The sequence below is a fragment of the Vulpes vulpes genome, chromosome 10 (genome assembly GCF_048418805.1).
Source record: "Vulpes vulpes isolate BD-2025 chromosome 10, VulVul3, whole genome shotgun sequence".
NCBI lineage: Eukaryota > Metazoa > Chordata > Mammalia > Carnivora > Canidae > Vulpes > Vulpes vulpes.
In genome coordinates this window covers 61,287,234-61,310,579 of record NC_132789.1, presented here as the reverse complement: position 1 = coordinate 61,310,579, position 23,346 = coordinate 61,287,234, and the positions used below count along the sequence as shown (strand labels likewise).

Below are 23,346 nucleotides of genomic sequence, written 5' to 3'. Positions count from 1 at the left end.
ATTTCAAGCAATGCTGTTCAGCTGCCTGTTTAAAGAAAGTTTATTTTTTGAAAATTACATTTGCAGTTGGTAGTAGCTTGCTTTACATTTTATTTCAATTTATTTAGAGGGAAAGTGTTAATCAAATCTTACAGGTCAGGTACGTTTTTCATATTTCTTAACAGGCTGAAGAGAGACATGGAAACATTGAAGAACGTATGAGACATCTAGAAGGTCAACTTGAAGAAAAAAATCAAGAACTTCAAAGAGTATGTATATCAAGAACCACTCCCCTCAATCATCAGTTTATGGGCATGTAAGAAATGAATGTTTTTCTATATTATGGGTTATACTTAAAATCTTATGAATATGCTCTCTGCATTTAAAAGGAAAAAAAAAGTTTCTGCCAATGTAATCACACCAGACATAAAATAAAATCCTATTTTAAAACTAGAAAAATTTAAAATACTTTTGTAAATGACTTTTATGTCAAATGTATTTATTTTTTCTTGAACGTAAGGCTAGGCAAAGAGAGAAAATGAATGAGGAACACAACAAAAGATTATCTGATACTGTGGACAGACTTCTGACTGAATCCAATGAACGCTTACAACTACATTTAAAGGAAAGAATGGCCGCTCTAGAAGAGAAGGTAAAATGACAGGAGAGTAGAATCACATCAATGTTTAGCAATGCTCTTATGATCATGGTTGTTTTATACCCTGCTGCGTTTATTGTACTGGCCAGAAGATCCATTTATTTTCCTCAAGTATATATGGTTTATTCTTAGAAGTGAACAAGTAATAAATAAATAAATAAATAAATAAATAAATAAATAAATACATTAAACAAGTAGTTTCTGTAAAAATGTATAAGATAAATTTTTAAATGAATAACAAATACTGCATGGTATGTAAATCTTGCATATCAGCATGATCATCTAGATAAATGCATTAAAATGTGTTTTGTGAATAAAATAGTGTAGTTATCCTTCACCTGGGGTGCAAAAAAAAAAGAGTGATAAGACAAAAACCAATATTTTGGAGTATGTGGGGATTCATCTTACATTGAAATATTCAAATGTTTCGAGTAACTGAATCTACTACTAATCTAAAAGTTTTAAAACCGAAAGACTGAATTTATATTACCAGTAGAACTAGTATTAATCCCAGTACAGAGTTAAGTAATGCAATAGTTTCAGCTGCATTGTTTCAAAAAATAAATAAATAAAAGCTCTTCTTGACAATGTGCAATAATATCATTTACAATTATATACATCTCATTGATAGCAGCTACCAGACCAGCACGAGTTATGTGAGCTGGTTGCCAATTCCAGAGTATAAATGAAGGTAGGGGCTAAAACCCAGGTGGACAAATCATCTTGGAAATTTAGATTGAATGCCAGTCATTACTTGTGCTACAGGTTTCCCCTTCATCCATACAATAAACTAAAATAGGAAAAAATATTTGTGGAATTGTTAAAGTAGACTGATTAATTTACTCATTATAAAGTGACAAGGCATGCCTTCTTCCCATTCAACTGCAAATGCATGGCCACTTTGCCAATTGCTACACACTTGGTTTAATTTTGCTAAAATTAAATTAGATAATAATACATTATTTTAAATCATGCTTTGTAGTAAGTATAAAAAAGTTTAAAGCTTTTACAATAGTAATATTTTCATGCCAACATTTTTAAAAAATATCTATGAAGCAATGTACTCCCACATCATGAGATATAACAGTTTTATAAATAGTTAAAATTTCGATTCTTATTTCTCTAATAATTTAACCATTGGAAATTAATTATTCTGTTTTTGAAATAGAAGTCCAGAAACTAAACTTTCCAAAAATATGATCTGATAATTTATTTTTTTCTTTAAGTAATAAAAATGAGTTCATCTGAATTCTTTATCTATAGCAGCTTTGGCTAATATTTTTCACTATTACTCACTTATGCTCATTTTAAGATTAACCTAATTATTTCAAATTTTAAAAGACTAAGATGAGGAAAATAAAAATAGCTTAAAAGATAATATTTATTCCACTCGTCAATCCAAGTGAACAAAATAACATTTCCCACTTAAATTATGTATTTTTCTAAATGTTAAAGTATCGTGTTTAAAGATTCTATTTAAATTTGGTTTCCATGGAAACCAAGAAATAGTTGCACCAAAGAAGGAATCAAAGAGAAGGAATCAAAGAAGAATCTTGAGCAATAAAAAATTAATCTACATGTATAATTATTTTCTGTTTAGTTAATTCTTTATTTTTTCTTTTCTTTAGAATGTTTTAATTCAAGAATCAGAAACTTTCAGAAAGAATCTAGAAGAATCTTTACATGATAAGGTAAAATGGAAACTTACATTTTACCCATTTTTCTATTTTACACTGATGAATGTTTTGTTGTAAAATAAATTTGATAAGAAAGAAGTTTAAGATGTTATCTGTTTAGAAAATTTTTAACTTTTATATTATACATACAGAAGAGTGTGCACGTATAGAAAAAGCGTGAGGAATTTTTATAAACCAAACACACTAAAAACCAACACTATGGTAGCCCCCCTCATGTTAACGTACAATTATGTTACCTTAAACGATAATCACTGCCTTGACTTCTAACAGGAAAAAAAATGCTTTTGATTGTTTTGTGTTTTATACAAATGGAATAAAAATGTATGCACTAATTTGTCTTTAGTTTGAGGTATCATTTTGGCAGAAAAGTATTAAATATCTATTCTGTATGATAAATTACGCTAAGTTATGTATTTGTAAACATGATCCTAACTCCAAAGTAGATGAAAAATCTAATTGAGGAGAGAGAACATACCTCTGACAAAACAGCGAGTTGCAGAGTAGCAGATGCCAAGTGTCAAATGAGTGAAATAGTAAGAGCTACAGGTAGGGGAGCTCACCATGCATGGCTGCTGTAAATAAGGCTTCAGGAAGGTGTGAATTGACAAAACTTTAAAGAATGGTAGGACTAGGCTGCAAGCTTTTCAAATACAGTGCATGTGGCATGATTGCAGGTGCTTTGTGTGGGGAGGGGGTAAGTAGGGAGTTTGATATCTTAAATAATAATGAGCATAACAGTCTGGCTGGAATCAGTTATTCTTATTGTAGGATAGAAAAGGCAGATAAGGACCAAATAATGAAATGCTAAAGGCTGTAATTGCTAATATGACTTCTCCTCCTTCATTAGCCTATACATTCCTGTTAGCAGTTGTGTCTGACTTCATTTTGTTTAGCATAAGCAAATAACATCTAATCATTAATTTAAGAAGTAACCTACAAATGTGTGCTGAACAAAAGAGAAGGAAGAGAGAGAGGGAGCAAAGGAGGGAAGGAGGAAAGATCTGGCAACAGTGTGGCATAGGCAAAGTATTGGAAAAGATGAGAGAATGAAGATTTAAAAAAAGAACAATTGTATATTAAGCCCCACTGAATGATACATATTATGTTATTAATTTAAAACTATTTGGTCCCACAGTCAGTATATACCATCTCCTGAAAGATAGATCTGCTATCGTAATACAAGATGGTGCCTGGAAGATAGCATCTAATTCTTTCTGAGGTTGTTAAGAAAATCTACACAGGGCAGATGCCATTTCATCAGGCATATATGCTCTTGAAGGCATATAAAATCAAATAGAGAGGGTTGGGCAGAAGACGGAACCCATGCAATAGCACAGAGAAAAAACAAAGATGATTGATTTGCTGAATCACCGGAAGTTTGCTGTGACTTGTATGTGGTTAAAGAACTAGGTTGTGGCCAGATTGTGGATTTTGGATTTGGTCCTGTTATGCAATGTTATGTTATCCAAAGCTCTGTGTGCTCCTGGCAGGATCCCCAGAACCCACTCCCCCACCACCTACCCAAGCCTTGTAGCTTCAACAATCTGCCGAAGCAACCAGCAGAACTAAACATTCCAAGCTTTGCACCCTTGTTCATGCTAGTAACTAGAGGAAACAAATCCTAGGTCATATCTCATTTCTAAATATCATCCCATACAGCTGAACATTGTTCCTCATCTAACTACATCGCCTAGAACTTCTCAAATTTCCACTCCATAATCTATAACTGTACATCATTAGCAAAAACTCCTGTCTGTTCAACCTCTTTTTACTGTTTCTCTGCATCATGTTGATCTCCAAAATTTGAAACTCCTAGGACTGGTTTCGAATTTCTTCTCCATGTTCAGTCCCTGAGTTCAGTCTCAACTGATCTCACGGATTTAAATGCCATCTATATACTGAACATTTCCAAATTTAGATCACCTACTGGGTCCTCTCTGCTGAGAGAGCTCATGTAAGCCAACATAGTATCTTTTTTTGGACACTTTGGCACCTCAGACATCACAAGTCGGTCCCTCCACCCCGAACACCAGCAGCTGCCTTCTCAGTAAATCACAACTCCTTCTCTTACTCAGGTTAACCTTGGAGTTATTCGTGACCCCTTTCATTATCTCATACCCCACATTCAGTCCAATAGCAACTTCCGTTAGTTATGTCTTCAAGATATAACTGAAATCCAGCCATTCTCTTTCTGACACCATTAGTGTCCAAGCCACAATCGTCTTGCCCATGTTTTTGGAAGAACGGTAATAATTTTATTTCTTCTCTTCCTCCCAATTTTATTCAACAGTCAATTTCACTGCTCTTAGAGTGATCATATCATCTCTCTGCTCAAAAATCCTTCAGTCATTTCCAATCTCAATCAGAGCAAAAACTAAAGATTTTTAAATGGTTGACAAGGTCTTTCCAGACTACCCTTTCCCAGCCCTGCAAACACACTTTTCTAAATCTATTCCCTATCTGTCTTTCTCTTTAACCTGTCCAATTCAGCCAGAGTGACTTCCTTGCCCACTCCTTCAACAAATATACTCCTCCCAATAAGGTGCATTTGCCCTGTTATGCCTTTTCCTAAGCCGTTCTCATTTATTTTTAACTCCCTCCCTTTCTTTAGATCTTTGCTCAAATAACACTTTATTGGAGAGCCTTTCCATGAATGACTCTCTTTTCTTTTTCCTACCAACATCCTATAGATACTATTTGTTTATTGTCTTTTTTACTAGATTATAAATTATATGAGGACAGGGAATTTTTTATTTTGCTATTTTAACATAGTGCTTAGCACAACAGAGGTGCTTTATGTATAATTTGTGGAAATAGCTAACAAATGAATTAATAAATGGAATAAGAAACCATTGAATATGTTAGGCAAATTATTTATTTGATCATATGTATTTTTTTTAATGACACAACTAGGGGTGCCTGGGTGGCACAGTCAGTTAAGCAACCAACTCTTGGTTTCAGCTCAAGTCATGATCTCAGGGTCCTGAGATTGGGCCCCACATTGGGCTCCACAATCAGCACAGAGTCTACTTAAGATTCTCTCTCTCTCTCTTTCTCTTTCTCTCTGCCTCTCCTGCTTATGTTCTCTCTCTCTCTAAAATAAATACATTTTTTAAAAAAATTAAAATGACACAACTACAGAAGAGTGTATAGAGAAGAGAATGAAGTCAGCACCACCTCTGTGGAAGCTGGTGAAATAATGCAGAGAAAAAAATAAAAAATATGTAAAGTAAAATGATGATAGTAAGAAGAAAAGATGAGAGAAATATTGGTAAAGCCACATTAACAAAAAAGTACAGTGAGAAATGAAATATGAGTCAAGTAAAATGTCAAGCATTGGCTGCTGAGATGAGAAAAATAAAGAGCAATAGAAAGTCCAGAAAGATACATTTAAATTTTTATAACATTATAAAAGTTATAATCATGAAGACAGAATTAAATGCTTACATAAGCATTTAATTAAGGACTATAAGACCACTCAAAAAATTTACAGACTGTAATACCAATCTGAGAAAATTTTCAGATGTACAAATAATACTACTAATGTCAAGCTGATAATTTTAATTTGTATCAGGTAATGATTTTTTTCCTCATCTTTTTCATCCATTTTTCTTTCTCCTTTATCCATGTGCACTACTCTGCTTATAAAATAATCAAAGTCCTTCACTTACTACATAAATAAGACCTTTTCCGTATTTTTTGAACTGGCTCTCATTATGACTGCATTTTGAAGTGATGTATACATAGCTAGTCATGATCTTAGTGTTCCTGTATGTTTGCAAAAATTTAGGATTAATGAAGGTCATATATTATAGATAATTTATTACTGATTTCTGATATTCACATTTTCATTATAAGGAAAAATTTAGGCATATTTTACTGTCATGTCTAATAATCTTTAATAAAAATATATCCATCAGTTTTACATTTTTAAAAAGTCATTAAGCTTGTTAGCTTGATTTATCATAATTGAATGTTGGTATTATTGGCATTTACATATCTTCTGAGTAAAATTTCTTTGGTTTTTAGGAAAGATTAGCAGAAGAAATTGAAAAGCTGAGATCCGAACTTGACCAATTGAAAATGAGAACCGGCTCTTTAATTGAACCCACAATATCAAGGTAACGTTAAACTGAAATGCTATCTATAGCTCATCAAAAATAAATATGAATTCCTTATGATTTCCTATTGCCTCAAATAAAATAAATAAGTACCTCTTATTGCTCAGCAGGTCTTGCCCTATGTTTACTCCCTTACTGATTTACTGTTTCTATATTCAGAAATAATTCTCTAATTTAGTAATCTGTTCTTCAAATACATAATAATAATTTAAATTATTACCTTTTGTATTATTCATTTAGTTATATAGCTACAAATACATTAAAAAATCTAAATTGGTGAAACGAAACTGTATATAAGGAAATTACATCTTATTCCAGAAAGAGGCAACACCTCTTTTCTCTACACACAGAAATGTTTTCAGTGCTTAATGTTACTAAAGAAATATCGTTGACTATGGTCCCTGAGCACTGCCTGTTTTGTTAAGTTAGTTGCAAATACAGAGTGAAGGAGAAATTATACATGTTTTAAAAACAAATAAATTTAGCCATACTCATCTTCTTTCACTCAATTCCTCATGTTGAAAGAAAGAAGCAGTGACATAATTGTTTACTCTCTAGATAGATAGATCAATCTTGATGATTCACATATAAATTTTTTTGGTGCTTAGGGCCTTTTATTTAAAGTGAATAAGAAATCCTACAAGGATTTACTCATTTGATCGTTTATTTATTAGACAACACAATCACATCAGCTATTTGAAACTTTTGACCACTGCAGACTTCTAGAAGTCCATTTTTCTTGGTCTCATGTTTATCCTAAGAATGTTAGCTCCACAGGGGCTGGAATTTTGGGGTTTTTTTTGGTTACTATAATCTCAGTACCTAAAACAAATTAACAAACAAGCATTAGTATATTATACTCTCAATAGATATCATTGAATGAATGAATACCTAATAAAGCATTTTTCAGATACTCAGGAAAGATCAAAATTAAAAAAAATTCTAAAGGTGCTTATATTCTCTTTAATGTAAAGTATTAATAAAAATAAGGTTCAGTATTTTCAGTATTTCTACCTTCAATTTAATAGAAGAAACACAGTTCTTCAAGCATAAAAACACCCAAATAACTTTTCAAAATGTAAGTCTTTAATTTAGAAAATCATGTTTATTTTTCTAAATGCTCTGTTATGATATATCTGAACTAAAACTATCAATTTAATGATACATATTCACATGGTGACAAGATGATGATGATGATGGTGTTGAAGAGAAGAGCTGATAAAATATCAACAGAGTAAATACATAGAATGAGCATCAACAAGTCAACAAATTGAGTGTTTTTTAATGGAACCAAATGGCCATTTTGTTGGATTTTTGAGCTTTGGTCTTAGAAATACAGGATTGTATAATAAAAGGGTGAGTGAGGGAGGGGAAGAGCCAAACAAAAAACAAGACTGTTAAATATAGAGAACTAACTGGTGGTTACCAAAGGAAAGGAGGGTTAGTAGAAGGGTGAAACAGGTGAAGGAGATTAAGAGTAAACTTATCATGATGAGTACTGAGGAAAGTATAAAATTGTTGAATCATTATATATTGTACACCTGAAATTAGTATAACACTGTACAGTAATTATAGTGGAATTAAATATATACATATGTATCCTTGGGGAAAAAAGAAAAAACAAGAGTTGTAGAAGTATTGTCTCAAGGTTCATCACTGCAATGAGTCATCATGAGACAGCCTAATAAGGTGACTTTTATCCACAATGAAGGATCATCGTGGAAGCTTGGAAACAACACACAGAACAAATTTCTTTGATACAACACCTGTAGTAGAAACAAAACTAGACCAAGAATAAGAAGACCAACATTCCTAGATCTGAGACAAATAATTACTAGCTGTTTGATTTTGGAAAGCCCGTTTTCCTTGATAAGTTCAAATTTTATATGTATTTTATATGAATTTGTATAAAATAATATTTTATGACTATCTCACAAGCTTGCTTTGCGAGGTGAGCAAAGGGTTTTATAAACAGTAAATCACAAATATACAATATTATAGGAACTATTGATAGATAAACGGACAGGATGGAATTTATAGTATGTTATAGGATAACAGTATTTATTGAACAGCAATTACTTATCAAACATTCATGCTTCTGAGTACACAATTTAAAAGGTCATAATAAGGGGATGCCTGGGTGGCTCAGCAGTTTAGCGCCGGCCTTTGGCTCAGGGTGTGATCCTGGAGTCCTGCCATCAAGTCCCGCATCGGGCTCTCTGCATGGAGCCTGCTTCTCCCTCTGCCTGTGTCTGCCTCTCTCTCTGTGTCTCTCATAAATAAATAAATAAATAAATAAATAAATAAATAAATAAATAAATAAATAAAATCTTTTTAAAAAGACATAATAAAGGAGACAGAAGATGCATGAGAATATCATTGATCTTACAGGCAGAGACTGTAGGAAGAGAGGAGCTAAAGTTAGTGAATATCAGTAACATATTCTCTACTAGTACCTCATCTGAGAATAATAAATTGAGCTCCAGAACGGCTGGAGAAAGTCTGATTTGGCTTAACTCTGAAGAAAGGTAGTATCTGGGTCATTGGAAAGGACAATGGAAGATATTTCAGGAAGCAGAGAGATGGATAAAAGATGTTCTTTAAGAAAATTCGGACTTGATTTGTCTATGGAAGTTCTTTGGTGAGGTTATATGCAAGAGTGACAGAAGATTCAGGTGAGGAAACTGCACAGGTTCTTGTCTAAAAGAACCAGTGACTATATTGTAACTTTGACCCCCAAGTGACTAAAATATTGTACACCAAAAATTATTTAAAAGTTGAAATATATGGAAATATCGCCTCTGATTTCTGTTAGTAAAGTGGCTCACAGAGCTGAGTAAAAGGAGACAGGTGAGAAGTAATGGCTTTAGATGAAGTATAAGCAATGAGCTCCTCTACAGTTGATGTTGGTTCAGGTCTTTGTTCTTTCAAGATCATTAAAGCACTTTCTACTTGCAAGAAACTGTGCAGTGGGGAGATAGTGGTAATAGTGATGATGAATACATGTTTCAAATGGGAAATACAGGGATACTGTGAGGACTATTACAATAAAGGGAATACCAGGGGCTACAGTAGTATAAGACAACGGGAATTTTAATCTGAGACATTAAAAATGTTAAACACATAAATTCGTGAAGACTATTTGCAGCAGAAAGGACAGTATGTTCAAAGGCTCGGGATCAGAGGAAAGTGTGAGTTGTTTGAGAAATTGAAAAGTCAATATGGCTAGATGGAGAGAGACAGGAGGCAGTAACTAGAAGTGAAGCTAGAAAGTAGGAGAGTTCTAGATTGTGGAGGGCCTTGTAAAGGCCATTGAAGAGTTTTAAGTGCTGTGTCAGTAGGAGCAGATTTTCATTATGGTTCATGTTTTTATAAATGGCCTGGAGTTGAGAGAGAAAACAAGAAAACGGTACTCCTAGGATGATGAGTTATAATTTTAGAATCTCCACTCTGATGACCATAAAGACACTACCCAAGCAGTGACAGGCAAAAGGTACCCAGAATATTCTGAAGTAGATAGTTTAGACTGTATTATAATTAATTTCATTGATTCATTATCTTACCAGTATTTATCAAGTGTTTATTTATGCTAGGAATACCCCCTTAAGCATACAGTGGTGACTAAAAGTCTGGCCTTTGTCTTCATAAAACATAGGCTCTGTTATAGAGGCCTATTTATGAGTATGACCTGGTTCGTTAGTTTTTATATATGACTAATCCATAATAAAACCAGTTTGCTTGATTAAATTTCAAGTTCACCTCTATAAAAAAAAAAAAACAATATCTGTCCTCTGCTTAGTGGATGATTTCTTAGTTCATTTGCTTTAAAGTTCTATTTGACAAAACAAGGATTTCCATCAGTTAAGTCAATGTCTTCTACTGTTGCAGAAACTAGACTTTACCTACCCTTTTCTCTTCTTTTTTTGGGGGGGGGGTTAATAAATTTATTTTTTATTGGTGTTCAATTTGTCAACATACAGAATAACACCCAGTGCTCATCCCGTCAAGTGCCCACCTCAGTGCCCACCACCCAGTCACCCCCAACCCCACCCACCTCCCCTTCCATCACCCCTAGTTCGTTTCTCAGAGTTAGGAATCTTTCATATTCCATCTCCTTTTCTGATATTTCCCACTTATTTTTTCTCCCTTCTACCTACCCTTTTCTAATCTTGCCAATCATTTGGAATTGTTTGGTTTTTTTCCTTTACTTTTTCCACAGAGAACTAATAGAAAGAGCTTAGATCATCAGGAGCCCCAGTTCCAGAGAAAATACAGCATTAAGCATATTTTCTACTGACAATTGATCATTTTATAGGACAGCAAGCTGTCACTGTTATCATCATTATTATAGCAATAAACTGAATTTGTTGTAAATCTATATAGAAATAATTTGTCTAGGGAAACCTTTATTACACTTTGATTACAGTATACTTTATTATCATGGTTATTGAAAATCAGTGTGATAGTATTTTTCAGTTGGAATTTTCCAACTACTTCATCTCTAAGCAGATTTCAGACTCAAATGTGCTTATCAAAAGATTTTTCTTTATCTTTTTGAAACAATGTCTTATCAAAAGCTGAAAAATGTACTAGTGCTATATCCTATTTTATTTAAAAAATAAGTTTATTAACCTTGAGTCAATCTGATTTTAAGTATTTTATTAATTTCCATAGTAGAACTCTGAAAGATAGAGAATTCTAGAACCCCTAAAGTATACACATTTTACTGTTAGATTAGTAGGGAATATTTACAACAGGTACAACAATAAACAACATATATTGATCTGTACACTAAGTAGTTGAACTAAAGAGTATTGCCAGAATTGAAACCAATGGATCTTAGTTGTCAGTCTTAACACATCTCATTTTACTACCACAGTTGAAAATGATAATTAATGAATAGGCAGGGTTTTTTTTTTAGATATTCTAAGCAGAAAATCCACTTAACTTTCAAGAATGGACCTGGGACCAGAATTTCTGACACAAGCCTCAGAAGAGATCTCAAAGAGTCATGACAATTCCTTGAATTTGTTTTCTTTTTTCTTGAGAGTTTACGATTTATTCTTTACTGACAGTTAAGCAAATTATAGTGATTTTCTGGGAAGTTTAAGTTTTGAGATTAGTTACATTGCATATTGCCTTTTTTTTTCCTTTTTCTAGAACTCATCTAGACACCTCAGCTGAGTTGCGGTATTCCGTTGGTTCCCTTGTGGACAGCCAGTCTGATTACAGGACAACTAAAGTAATAAGAAGACCCAGGAGAGGCCGCATGGGTGTACGAAGAGATGAGGCAAAGGTTATTTTTTTTTATTTCAAGTCTTTGATGATTCTAAGTAAATATACTGCTCCATCTTGGATAGAATTTTAATACTGAGAGAATTCAAAACGCTAGAAATTTTAGTTTCAAGTGTGACACATGACATATTTTTATAACTTATGTAAAACCGCTGCTAGGTGCCAGAAGTTGAACTAAGCCTTTCCAGGTGTGTCCACATAACCTTATGAATTTGGCACTATTTTTATACTAGCTTCAGACATAGAAAAAAATGAAGCTCAGAAATTTTAAGAGTTCAACATTATACAGCCAGCAAAGTGATAGAGTCAAAACTTGAACCTCTATTTATGTGGTTTCAAATTCCACGTTTTTTTTTTTTTTTAATCCCTTATGCTGTATTGCCAAACAAATGGACTTTTGCTTGGCTTGACTTACACAGTGGTTTTCATATTGTCAATTAAAATGGATTGAATATTTTAATTATAATTACTATTTTAATAAAACTTTGAAGAAACTGTACATAAACTATTGAAAGTGTTATAGAGAACTCTTCATGATAAACTCAGGTGCGAGTCTTCATTCAGTCAGTTTGTAAGCTATGTATATTGTTAATTTATAGTTGAATTTTACAGAGAAGTAATTTAGTTCCTTTGTGACTTAAGTATTGTTTGTACTCCCCAACCACCTTTATCTGTTGAATACTATATAACCTACTTGTCCTTATTTGTACACAGGTTCTTGATACCCTATATTTTTTAATTGGTACCTGTGTCATCCCTCATAGCAGGCATTCAATATCTCTTAAATGAATGAATAAGAAGTGAACAAATGAAGAATAAATGAAATCCACCTTAGTTCTTTTCTCATTTTTAGATGATAAATAAATTAGTGCTGCTTGGTACCAAAACAATTTGTAACAAATGCTAATTCAGGTCCTCAAGTATTAAATAAGTACTCTGGGAAATATCATGTGGTTCCCCACCAAAAATCATTTTACATCACCACAAAAATAAAAACCAATTTTTTAAAATGCAAAAAACTCTAGGTCCTCTCTCACATCCCTTCCTCCCCTATCCTCAGATCCTAGCTTTGAAAGACACTGGCAAATAGGTTACTGAGGATTTGTATCGGGGCACCTGGCTGGCTCAGTCAGTAGAACGTGCAACTCTTGATCTCTGGGTCATAACTTTTAGCCCCACATGGGGTGTAGAGATTACTTACAAAAAAAGATTTTCATTCACATGAGGGATATATTATATCAAATAAAAAACCATAGTCATATAAATTAGTGTGCCTTGGGCTTTAAAAAAAAATCAGTGAACCATTTAAGTGATCAGAGCAGTGGAGATGAAATTAAATCACTTTTCAATATTATTTTAATTATACTTTGTAAGAATCTATGTAAATGAATGTTGGGAAGAGAATTATTATATGACTTGTGTGATAATATTTGTAGTCTCAGCCTATAATAAGAACGTATAAGTAAGACTAATTAGTAAAAGAGATGGAAATGCCTCAATACAAGTGAATACAGATTGTTATATTTGGAAAGAAGGAAAAATGTTTCAGACATAGATGCTTTAAATGTTGAGTTGAGGTTGAACTAGAAATCATACTTAAGGTTATCATCATTATTCCTGTGAAAATTCTTGATATTCATGCTAACAATTTCTGCCAATTACTTCAGATGCCAATGAAATATTTTATCAAAATAATACATTAAAATGGTAATAATCAATTTTTTTCCTAGGTTAACTATAAAGGCATGTGTGCCTTTCGTTGATATTTTTCAGAATAGTGCTTTGATAATGAGCAGTATGATACATAGGATAATTACTCTTATATTTACCACACAGGTGAAATCTCTTGGGGATCATGAGTGGAATAGAACTCAGCAAATTGGAGTGCTAAGCAGCCACCCTTTTGAAAGTGACACAGAAATGTCCGATATTGATGATGATGACAGAGAAACTATTTTTAGTTCAATGGATCTTCTCTCCCCAAGTGGTCATTCTGATGCCCAGACTCTAGCCATGATGCTTCAGGAACAATTAGATGCCATCAACAAAGAAATCCGGTAAGTTCAATGATCACTGACGGTTTTAAGGGGTTAGAAGACCTTGATACTAAAAATGTCATAATTAGACCAGAGGCACTGGCATCATCTGAGAACTTATTGGAACTGCAGAATCGCATGCTCACACTGTACCTACTGAATCAAAATGCATTTTCACAATATTCCCAGGTTATCTGTACATGTCCTGTATAAAATTAGGACAGTTTTTATAAGGAACATACATGAAACATATGCCAACTAATGATATTAGAGCAATGTAAAAGAATAAAGTAAAGATAAAATATTCTCTGATGAATTTGAAGGCACTTTTACATTAAAATTTATTATTTAAATGATATTTGTGATAACAAGGTACCTTCCTAAGGTACATTTAACACTGTCATAAAGGTACTAAATAACATGTGATTAATGTGTGGGTAGCTCTTTAAAAGTATTTAGACATCAGAGTGAAATTAACTAGGACTGAATTATTTCATACTAGATGCGAAAAAAAAACACTTATCACCACACTGGATAACCAAAGAGTAGATTATTACATACTAGATGCGAAAAAAAACACATCACCACACTGGATAACCAAAGAGTAGATTATTACATTATCAAGTTGAAGTTGTACAAGTAAACAATTCAAACATTGAGAAATGTTGATAATTTCACATTTTAACTTAATATATACTTTCTTAAATCCTAATGACATTAGTAGTCTTTTTTTTTTTTTTTTTTTTTATCATTAACTTTACTAATCCCAGTGAAGAACCTAACTGTGTCTGGTGGATTTACAGTCTTCCAAGTATTGGGAAACTAATCCTAACTAGTTTTTTCTCAAAGGATGAATAGTTTTTCATTATTTTGAGCCATGGTTTGTTTTCCTGAATCTAGCTAAATCTGTTGGCATCCTAATATGATTCACATCTATACAGTTCTCTACTATCATTAGCCTATTGCAAATTATAATAGGTTCTCATGTAGATGACAGTACTTTCTTCCTGGTTTCCTCATGGTGTCTGGATTCCCATCTAATGCTGAGTAACACTGCAGCAAGAGAAGACTTTTTACAAATGTGCTTATGTAAAGTTACCTTTTTACAGACCCTTCAGTTGCTCTTAAGACAAAGAACAAAATATTCCATATTGTCTACAATGCCCCACCTTCCTCAGCATTCCCACCTACCTGATTCCATGTTCCATTATACATGACTTCCAATTCTTTAAATGTTCCTTGCTCTCTCCTTTGTGGTTACTGTCCCTTTTTTCTGGAACATTCTCCTCATTCCACACCATCATGCCCTAACTTTTCACCCTCTTTACTCCTACCATGAACATAACCACCATCCCATGTTTTGTCCTTCAGTTCATTTTACTGTCCGTCAGTCCCTTACCTTCATTAGATTTTAAATTATGTAAAAACAAGAATTGTATCTTGTTTTTCTCACTGTTTTATATCCACATCTTGGCACTTTTCTTGATAAATAATAAGTGTTTCCTGAATATTTGTTTAGTATAAATAGAAAAAATAATACAGAACATAAATTCAAACTGAATCACACTTTTTGATGCTATGGAGCTGATTTAACACACTGGATAGTTTTATTTATTTATTTTTTTTTTGGATAGTTTTAAAATCAAGTATGCATCTCTGTGATTTTGTTTTTACTGAAAATATATACACACACCTTCAGTAACAATGTATGTCCCTCCAGGAACTCAACTTTCTTAGATTAGGATAGTAAAGCCCAGTTATAATCTTGGCCTTGACTAATTAAGTTCATACCCTTTTATATGTTTCCTTGCTGACCCTAATAATGCATTTAATATAGTTGCTAATATGTAAGAAATTAGGAAGTACATACAATTCAAGTGTATAGAAATATTCAAAAGAAATAGGCACCTTGGACAGCAGGGGGAGATGGTGGAGTAGGAGGACCATAAACTTACCTCATCCCATGGATACAACTAGGTAAGACTCCTATCAGTATAAATAATCCAGAAAATGATCTGACACCATATACCTAAAATGTGGTGTGAAGTGAATTAAGAATGGGTTCAAACTTAAGTAACTATCAATTTAATATAGACTTCTAATGGTAACCACAAATCAAAAATCAGTAATGGATATGCAAAGAATAAAGAGAGAGGAATCCAAGTGTATCACTGAAGAAAGTGAAGGAATGGAGGAATATTTATCTTGCAACTGGATGTCAAGGGAAACCAAGGTAGCAATACTTACATCAGAAAAATTGACCTGACTTTAAGACAAAGACTATTAACAAGAGACAAAGACACTATATAATAAATAAAGGAGAAAATCCTACAAGAAGATATAACAATTATAAATATGCACCCAAGACAGGAGGACCCATATATATAAAACAGTTAATAATAAGCATAAAGAAACTAAACTATAGTAATATGATAATAGAGGGGACTTGAACTTAACTCAATGGATGGATCATCCAAACAGAAAATCAAGAAGGAAACAGTAGCTTTGAATGACACACTGGACCAGCTGGATTTAACAGATATATTCAGAACATTCCATCCTAAAACAACAGAATACACATTTTTTTTTGGTGCATATGGAACATTCTCCAGATGAGATCACATATTAAACCACAAAACAAATCAACAAATTCAAAAAGATCAAAGCCATACGATGCATCTTTTTTGACCACAACACTATGAAAGTAGAAATCATCCAAAAGAAAAACCTGGAAAGAGCACAAATACATGGCAGTTAAATAACATGCTACTAAATTAAAAATTAGTGGAGAAATTAAAGAAGAAATTAAAAAATTACACAGAAACAAATCAAAATGAAAACACAATTGTCCAAAATCTTTGGGATGCAGCAAAAGCAATTCTAAGAGGAAAGTTTATACTAATACAGTCCTACCTCAAGAAGCAAGAGAAAATCTCAAAAATCTAACTTTACACCTAAAGGATCTAGGAAAAGAAAACACAAAATTCAAAACCAGTAGAAGGAATGAAATAATAAAAATTAGAGCAGAAATAAGTGATATAGAATATAAAAACAAACAAAAACCAATAGAACAGATCAATGAAACCAAGAGTTGTTTTTTTTCAAAGATCAACAAAATTGACAAACCTCTAGCCAGACTCATAAAAAAAAGGCCCAAATAAACAAAATCACAAATGAAAGAGAAGAAATAACATTCAACACCATAGAAATACAAACAATTGTAAGAGAATATTATATGTATGAAAAATTGTATGTCAACAAATTGGCCAACCTTGAAGAAATGGATAAATTCCTAGAAACATATAACCTACCAAAACTGAAGCAGGAAGAAATAGAAAAATTTGAACAGACCAATTATCAGCAATGCAATTGAATCAGTAATTAAAGAACTCCCAAAAAACAAAAGTCCAGGACCAGATGGCTTCATGGGTGAATTCTACCAAATATTTAAAGAAAAGATAATACCTATTCTTTACAAACTATTCCAAAAAAATACATAAGAAAGGAAAATTTCCAAATCCATTCATTTGTTTTTATTTGTTTAAGATTTTATTTTATTCATGAGAGACACAGACAGAGACACAGGCAGAAGGAGAAGCAGGCTCCCAGCAGGGAGTCTGATGCAGGACTGGATCCCTGGACTCTGGGATCATGACCTGAGCCAAAGGCAGATGTTCAACCACTGAACTTCCCAGGCACCCCCAAATCCATTCTGAGGCTAGTACCACCCTGATACCATAACCAGCTACAGATATCACAACAGAGAGAGAGAACTGTAGGCCAATATCTCTAATGAACAGATGCAAACATCCTCAACAAAATACTAGCAAACCAAATCCAACGATACATTAAAAAAATCATACCATGCAATCAAGTGGGATTTATTCCTTGAATGCTAAAGTGGTTCTATATTTACAAATCAATCAATATAATACATCACATCAATTAAAAAAAGGATAAAAACCATATGGTCATTTCAATGGATGAAGAAAAAGCATTTGACAAGGTATAATATCCATTCATGATAAATGCCCTCAACAAAGTAGATTTAGAGGGAACATACCTCTAAAACCTTTACATGAAAAATCCACAACAAACATACTCAGTCATGAAAAACTGAGAGCTTTTTCCTTAAGATCAGGAAAAACACAAGGATGTCCACCCTCACCACTTTTATTCAACATAGCACTGGAAGTGCTAGCCATAGCAATTAGACAACAAAAAGAAAGGAAAAACAACCAAATTGGCAAGGAAGAACTAAAACTTTCATTAATTGCAGATGACATGATACCATACATAGAAAACGCTAAGACTCCACCAATAAATAAATAAATAAATAAATAAATAAATAAATAAATAAGCAAAAAAAAAAAACTACTAGAACTGATAAATGAATTAAAGTGACAAAATACAAAATCAATGTACAAAAATCTGTTGAATTCCTATACACTAATAATGAAGCAGCAGAAAGAGACACTGAGAAAATAATCCCATTTGCAACTGCACTAAAAAATAATAAAATAGGTAGGCATAAACTTAAGGAGGTAAAAGACCTCTACTCTGAAAACTATCAAATGTTGATGGAAGAAATTAAAGACAACGCAAGAAATACAAAGACATTCCATGTTCATGGATTAGAAGAAAAATATTGTTAAAATGTCTATACTACTCAAAGCAATCTATAGATTTAATGCAATCCCTGTCAAAATACCAACAATATTTTTCACAAACCCAGAAAAAACAATCTTAAAATTTGTATGGAACCCTGATAGACCCCGAATAGCCAAAGCAGTCTTGAAAAAAGAAAATCAAAACTGGAAGAATCACAGTTATATTACAAGGCTTTAGTAATCGAAACAGTATGGTTCTGGCATAAAAATAGGCACATTGATCAATGGAACAGAATAGAAAACACAGAACTAAACTCACAAGTATATGGTCAGTTAATCTTCAACAGAGGAGGAAAGAATATCCAATGGGAAAGTCTGTTCAACGAATGGAGTTGGGAAAACTGGACAGCTACCTGCAAAAGAATGAAATGGAACCACTTTTTTACACCATACATAAAAATAAATTCAAAATAGATTAAAGATCTAAATGTGAGACCTGAAAACCTAAAACTCCTACTAGAGAGCATAGGCAGTGATTTCTGACATCAAACATAGCAACATTTTTCTAGATAGGTCTCCTGAGGCAAGGGAAGCAAAAGCAAAAATGAACTATTTGGACTACATCAAAAGAAAAAATTTCTGCACAGTGAAGGAAACAATCAACAGAGCTAAAAGACAACCTACAGAATGGGAGAAGATATTTGCAAATGACATATCCAATAAAGAGTTAGTATCCAAAATACGTTAAAAATTTGTATAACTCAACACCCCAAAAATAAGTAATTCAATTTAAAAAAATGGGCAGAAGACCTGAACAGATATTTTTCCAAAGAAGACATACAGATGGGCAGTAGGCACATGAAAAAATGCCCAACTTCACTAATCTGGGAAATGCAAATCAAAAGCACAATGAGGTACCACTTCATACCAGTCAGAATGGCTAAAAACAAAAACACAAGGAATAGCAAGTGTTGGTGAGGATGTGGAGTAAAAGGAAGCCTTGTGAATTGGTAGGGATGCAAACTGGTGATGCCCCTGTGGAAAACATTATGGAGGTTCCTCAAAAAGTTAAAAATAGAACTACTCTAAGATCCATTATCACAGCGCTATTTACCCCAAATTACCAAAATACTAATGCAAAGGGATACATGCACCCCTCTGTTTATTTCAGCATTATGTATAGCGACCAGACTATGGAAAGACCCCAAGGGTCCATCAATAGATGAATGGATAAAGAAGTGATGTATACATACAATGGAGAATTATTCGGCCATAAAAAGAATGAAATCTTGGGGCACTTGGGTGGCTCAGTCGGTTAAGCATCTCACTCTTGATTTTGGCTCAGGTCATAATCTCAGTGTGGGGAGATTGAGCCCTCCCTCGGGCTCTGCATGGAGCCTGCTTAACATTCTCTTGCTGGGGGGTGGAGGGGCAGGCTGAGGGCCTGGGGGAATGGGAGTGGGATGGGGTACCTGGGCATTAAGGAGGGCCCTTGAAATAATGAGCTCTGAGTGTTGTATGCAACTGATGAATCACTAAATTCTGCCTCTGGAACTAATAATACACTATATGTTAATTAAATTGAATTTAAATTAAATTTTTTTTAAAGAAAGAAATATGTTGCAGGTATACAACATAAAAATATTTTCCCTCTCCTTCTGACCCTCACCCTCCCTCATTTGTATGTGCACCTGCGTACATGGCCTTTCTCTCAAAAAAAAAAAAAAAAGAATGAAATCTTGCCATTTGCAACAACATGGATGGAGCTAGAGTGTATAATGCTAAGTGAAATAAGTCAATCAGAGAAGGACAAATACCATATGATTTCAGTCATATGTGGAATTTATGAAACAAAAACAAACGGGCAAAGGGAAACTAAGCAAAACAAAGGAGCAGAGGGGAAAATGGGAGGCAAACCAAGAAACAGAGGCTTAACTGTAGAGAACAAACTGATGATTATCAGAGGGGAAGTGGGTGGAGTGATGAGTGAACTAGGTGATGGGTTAGAAGAGCACGCTCCTCATGATGCGCACTGAGTACTGTGTAGAACTGGTGAATCACTATGTTGTACATCTGAAACTAATAGAACACTATATGTTAACTATACTGGAATTAAAATTTAAAAACTTAATATAGAAAAAGAAATAAGCATCTTCGTAAAAACTGTGACAGTATTTTCATGAAAACTACTAACACTAACTAGAATTTATTTCTGGTTAAGATTTTTCTTCTTTCACGAACTATTTTAACCATTAAAAAAAAAAATTCCTCCTAGTTGGTTTCCTAATTTACTAATTCTCCCTTAAAGAAAGGGATCAAATTACTTCATCTGCCACTGCCCTGCTTGTTAATCTGTGCGTCTATAGATAGCTACTATTTTGGGTGCCTTACTTTTGTGGTCTTATTTATTATTTCATCCTTTTGTAGGATTTATATGGGACTCTCTTCCCAACACATTAGGATATTTCAAAGGAAATCTAATTTCTTTCTTTCTTTTTCTTCTTTCTTTCTTCTTTCTTCTTTCTTTCTTTCTTTCTTTCTTTCTTTCTTTCTTTCTTTCTTTCTTTCTTTCTCTCTCTCTCTCTTTCTTTCTTTCTTTCTTTCTTTCTTTCTTTCTTTCTTTCTTTCTTTCTTCTTTCTCTACATCAGAACTCTAAAGATCAATGGATTGTCATTTATTTTTCTAAATAAACTGAATATATAGGTAGCATTGGATTTCCTGTTTAATTAAACTTCAGTCTACAGTCTACTTCTTACTCAGCTTATTTCTCTAGATTTGACCTTTATGATTAATACAATGCCTAGAGTTCATAACTACAATTTATTTATAGAAAAAAACATTTCTTCTGAAAGTCATTTCCCACCAATCATCTTAAAATACAAAGTTTATTTTTTTTTTATTTTAAGAGGAGGTGGTTTTTCCATTGGAATGTGTTTAAAGCATTAATAATGTGCTATGTTACCTGATTAAGCCTTCCCTTGGGATTCTGATCTTTGGGTGAACTTAAAGTGCATCCATGAAAATAAACTTCAAAGTAAGAGAATTCATATTCTTTTTAAAAATATTTTATTTATTAGAGAGAGAGAGCGAGAGCAAGAGAGAGAGAGCAGGAGTGGGGATGGGGGGCAGAGGAAGAGGGAGTAGCAGACTCCCCAGTGAGCAAGGAGCCCAGCGCAAGGCTCCAACCCAGGACCCCATGATCATGACCTGAGCCAAAGGCAGACACTTAACCCACTGAACCACCCAGGCACCCTACAGTTCACATTCTCTGTGAAACTGAAAACTTATAATTTAGAATAAATGTGCCTCAGTATTTTTTGACTCAAGTTTTCGAGCAGTTTAAGGTTCATGCAAAGTTGAGAGTTCATGCAAAGTAGAGAGATTTCCCATCTATGCCCTGGCCTCACACATGCAAAGCATCTCTTACTGTTAACACCTTTAACCACAGTAGTTTATTAAAAGTGGTGCACCTTTACTGAGACATAATAATTACCCAACTTCCATTGTTTACATTACAGTTAACTCTTGATGGTGTACATACTGGGGGTGTGGAAAATGCATGACAAGATTCCAACATTATGGTGTCATACGGAGCATTTTCACTGCCATAAAAACCGTCTGTGCTCTGCATATTCATCCCTTCCCCCGCCCTGATCACTGACAACCACTGATCTTTTTACTGTACCAATAGTTTTGCCTTTCCTAGAGTATCATAGACCTGGAATTATACAGTATGTGGCCTGTTTAGATGGCTTCTTTTGCTTAATCTTAAGCATTTAATGTTTTTCCATCTCTTTTCATGGCTTGATAGCTCACTTCTTTTTAGCCCTGAATAATATTCCATTGTTGGTATAAACCACAGTTTATCCCTTCACCTACTAAAGGAGGTCTTGATTGCTCTCACGTTTTGTCAATTATGTATAAAATTGCTATAAACATGCGTACGCTGATTTTTGTGTGGATATAAGTTTTCAGCTCCTTTAGGTAAATACCAAGGAACATAATTACTGGATGATATGGTAAGAGTATATTTAGTTTTATAAGAAACTACAAGACTGGTTTCCAAAGTGAATATGCAGAAAGAAAACTTTGCCATGATCATAACCTTAGAATTATATCATAGGAGATCACAATAAGCCATTTGTGGTTAAGAGGAAACTAAGAGGAGTTTACTAATCTCTATTTCTTAAATCAACTACTGGTACATAGTTTCATTATAACAATATACAAAATGTGTATACACTCAACTTAAATAAGATATTATTTAAAAAATAACATATTTTTGCAACCCAACTGAAGCTCTTTGTTCTTTGCATCTTTGTAATAGCTAATTTATATATATTCTTGAAGCGTCTCCTTAAAGAAGAGTAATTAGTGCTTTGTCGTCTCAAAAAGATTAATAGCAACAGTTAAAACACTTTCTTTAATTATGTATGCATGTGTCTATCTACCTATGGATAGATCATCTCCATATTATTACATTGCCTGCTGCTTATTTTTTAGTTGACTTGACTAAGTAGGTAGCATTAAAAAAAAAGTCTCAAAGTTTTATTTGACCAAATGATAATTATGAATGACCATTCATCGAAGATTCTGTCAACTGTACTTTTTCATCAGGTAGGAGGTAAGATTCAAAATCTTTGTTGGGACCTGAGTTTCTAAAATTTTCATTCAATGACACCTCATTTCAGCTGTAAGATTAGGATGAGTGGCAGAAAAGAAAAGGATTAGCAGCAGAAATTATCTAGGCAAGCAAGGTTTTAAAAAGGTTAGCAGGTGGGGAAAAAAAGTTTTAGCAAGAGGTAGTACAGAAAGAGAGTCAAACTAAAAGTGGGGAGTAATTGTACATCATTTGAAAAAACAAAGGATTTTCTAAATTTCAGCCAGAAAGTCTCCAGAATTTATTGAAAGTTATACTGCCTTCAAGAAAAGGATGTAAAATGTTCACA

The 23,346-nt window shown here is 33.4% G+C and overlaps 1 protein-coding gene across 50 annotated transcripts in view; it reads left to right on the top strand.

The window, feature by feature from the left end:
- The window catches only part of PPFIA2 (PTPRF interacting protein alpha 2), a 495,741-nt gene that overhangs the window by 395,897 nt on the left and 76,498 nt on the right, over positions 1-23,346 (top strand). For all 50 annotated transcript variants that reach the window (XM_072724476.1, XM_072724479.1, XM_072724473.1 and 47 more), the window contains 6 exons: positions 165-248; positions 500-631; positions 2,266-2,328; positions 6,364-6,455; positions 11,616-11,751; positions 13,587-13,807. In XM_072724476.1, the coding sequence (XP_072580577.1) occupies positions 165-248; positions 500-631; positions 2,266-2,328; positions 6,364-6,455; positions 11,616-11,751; positions 13,587-13,807 (728 nt within the window). The remainder of the gene's footprint in view (positions 1-164; positions 249-499; positions 632-2,265; positions 2,329-6,363; positions 6,456-11,615; positions 11,752-13,586; positions 13,808-23,346) is intronic.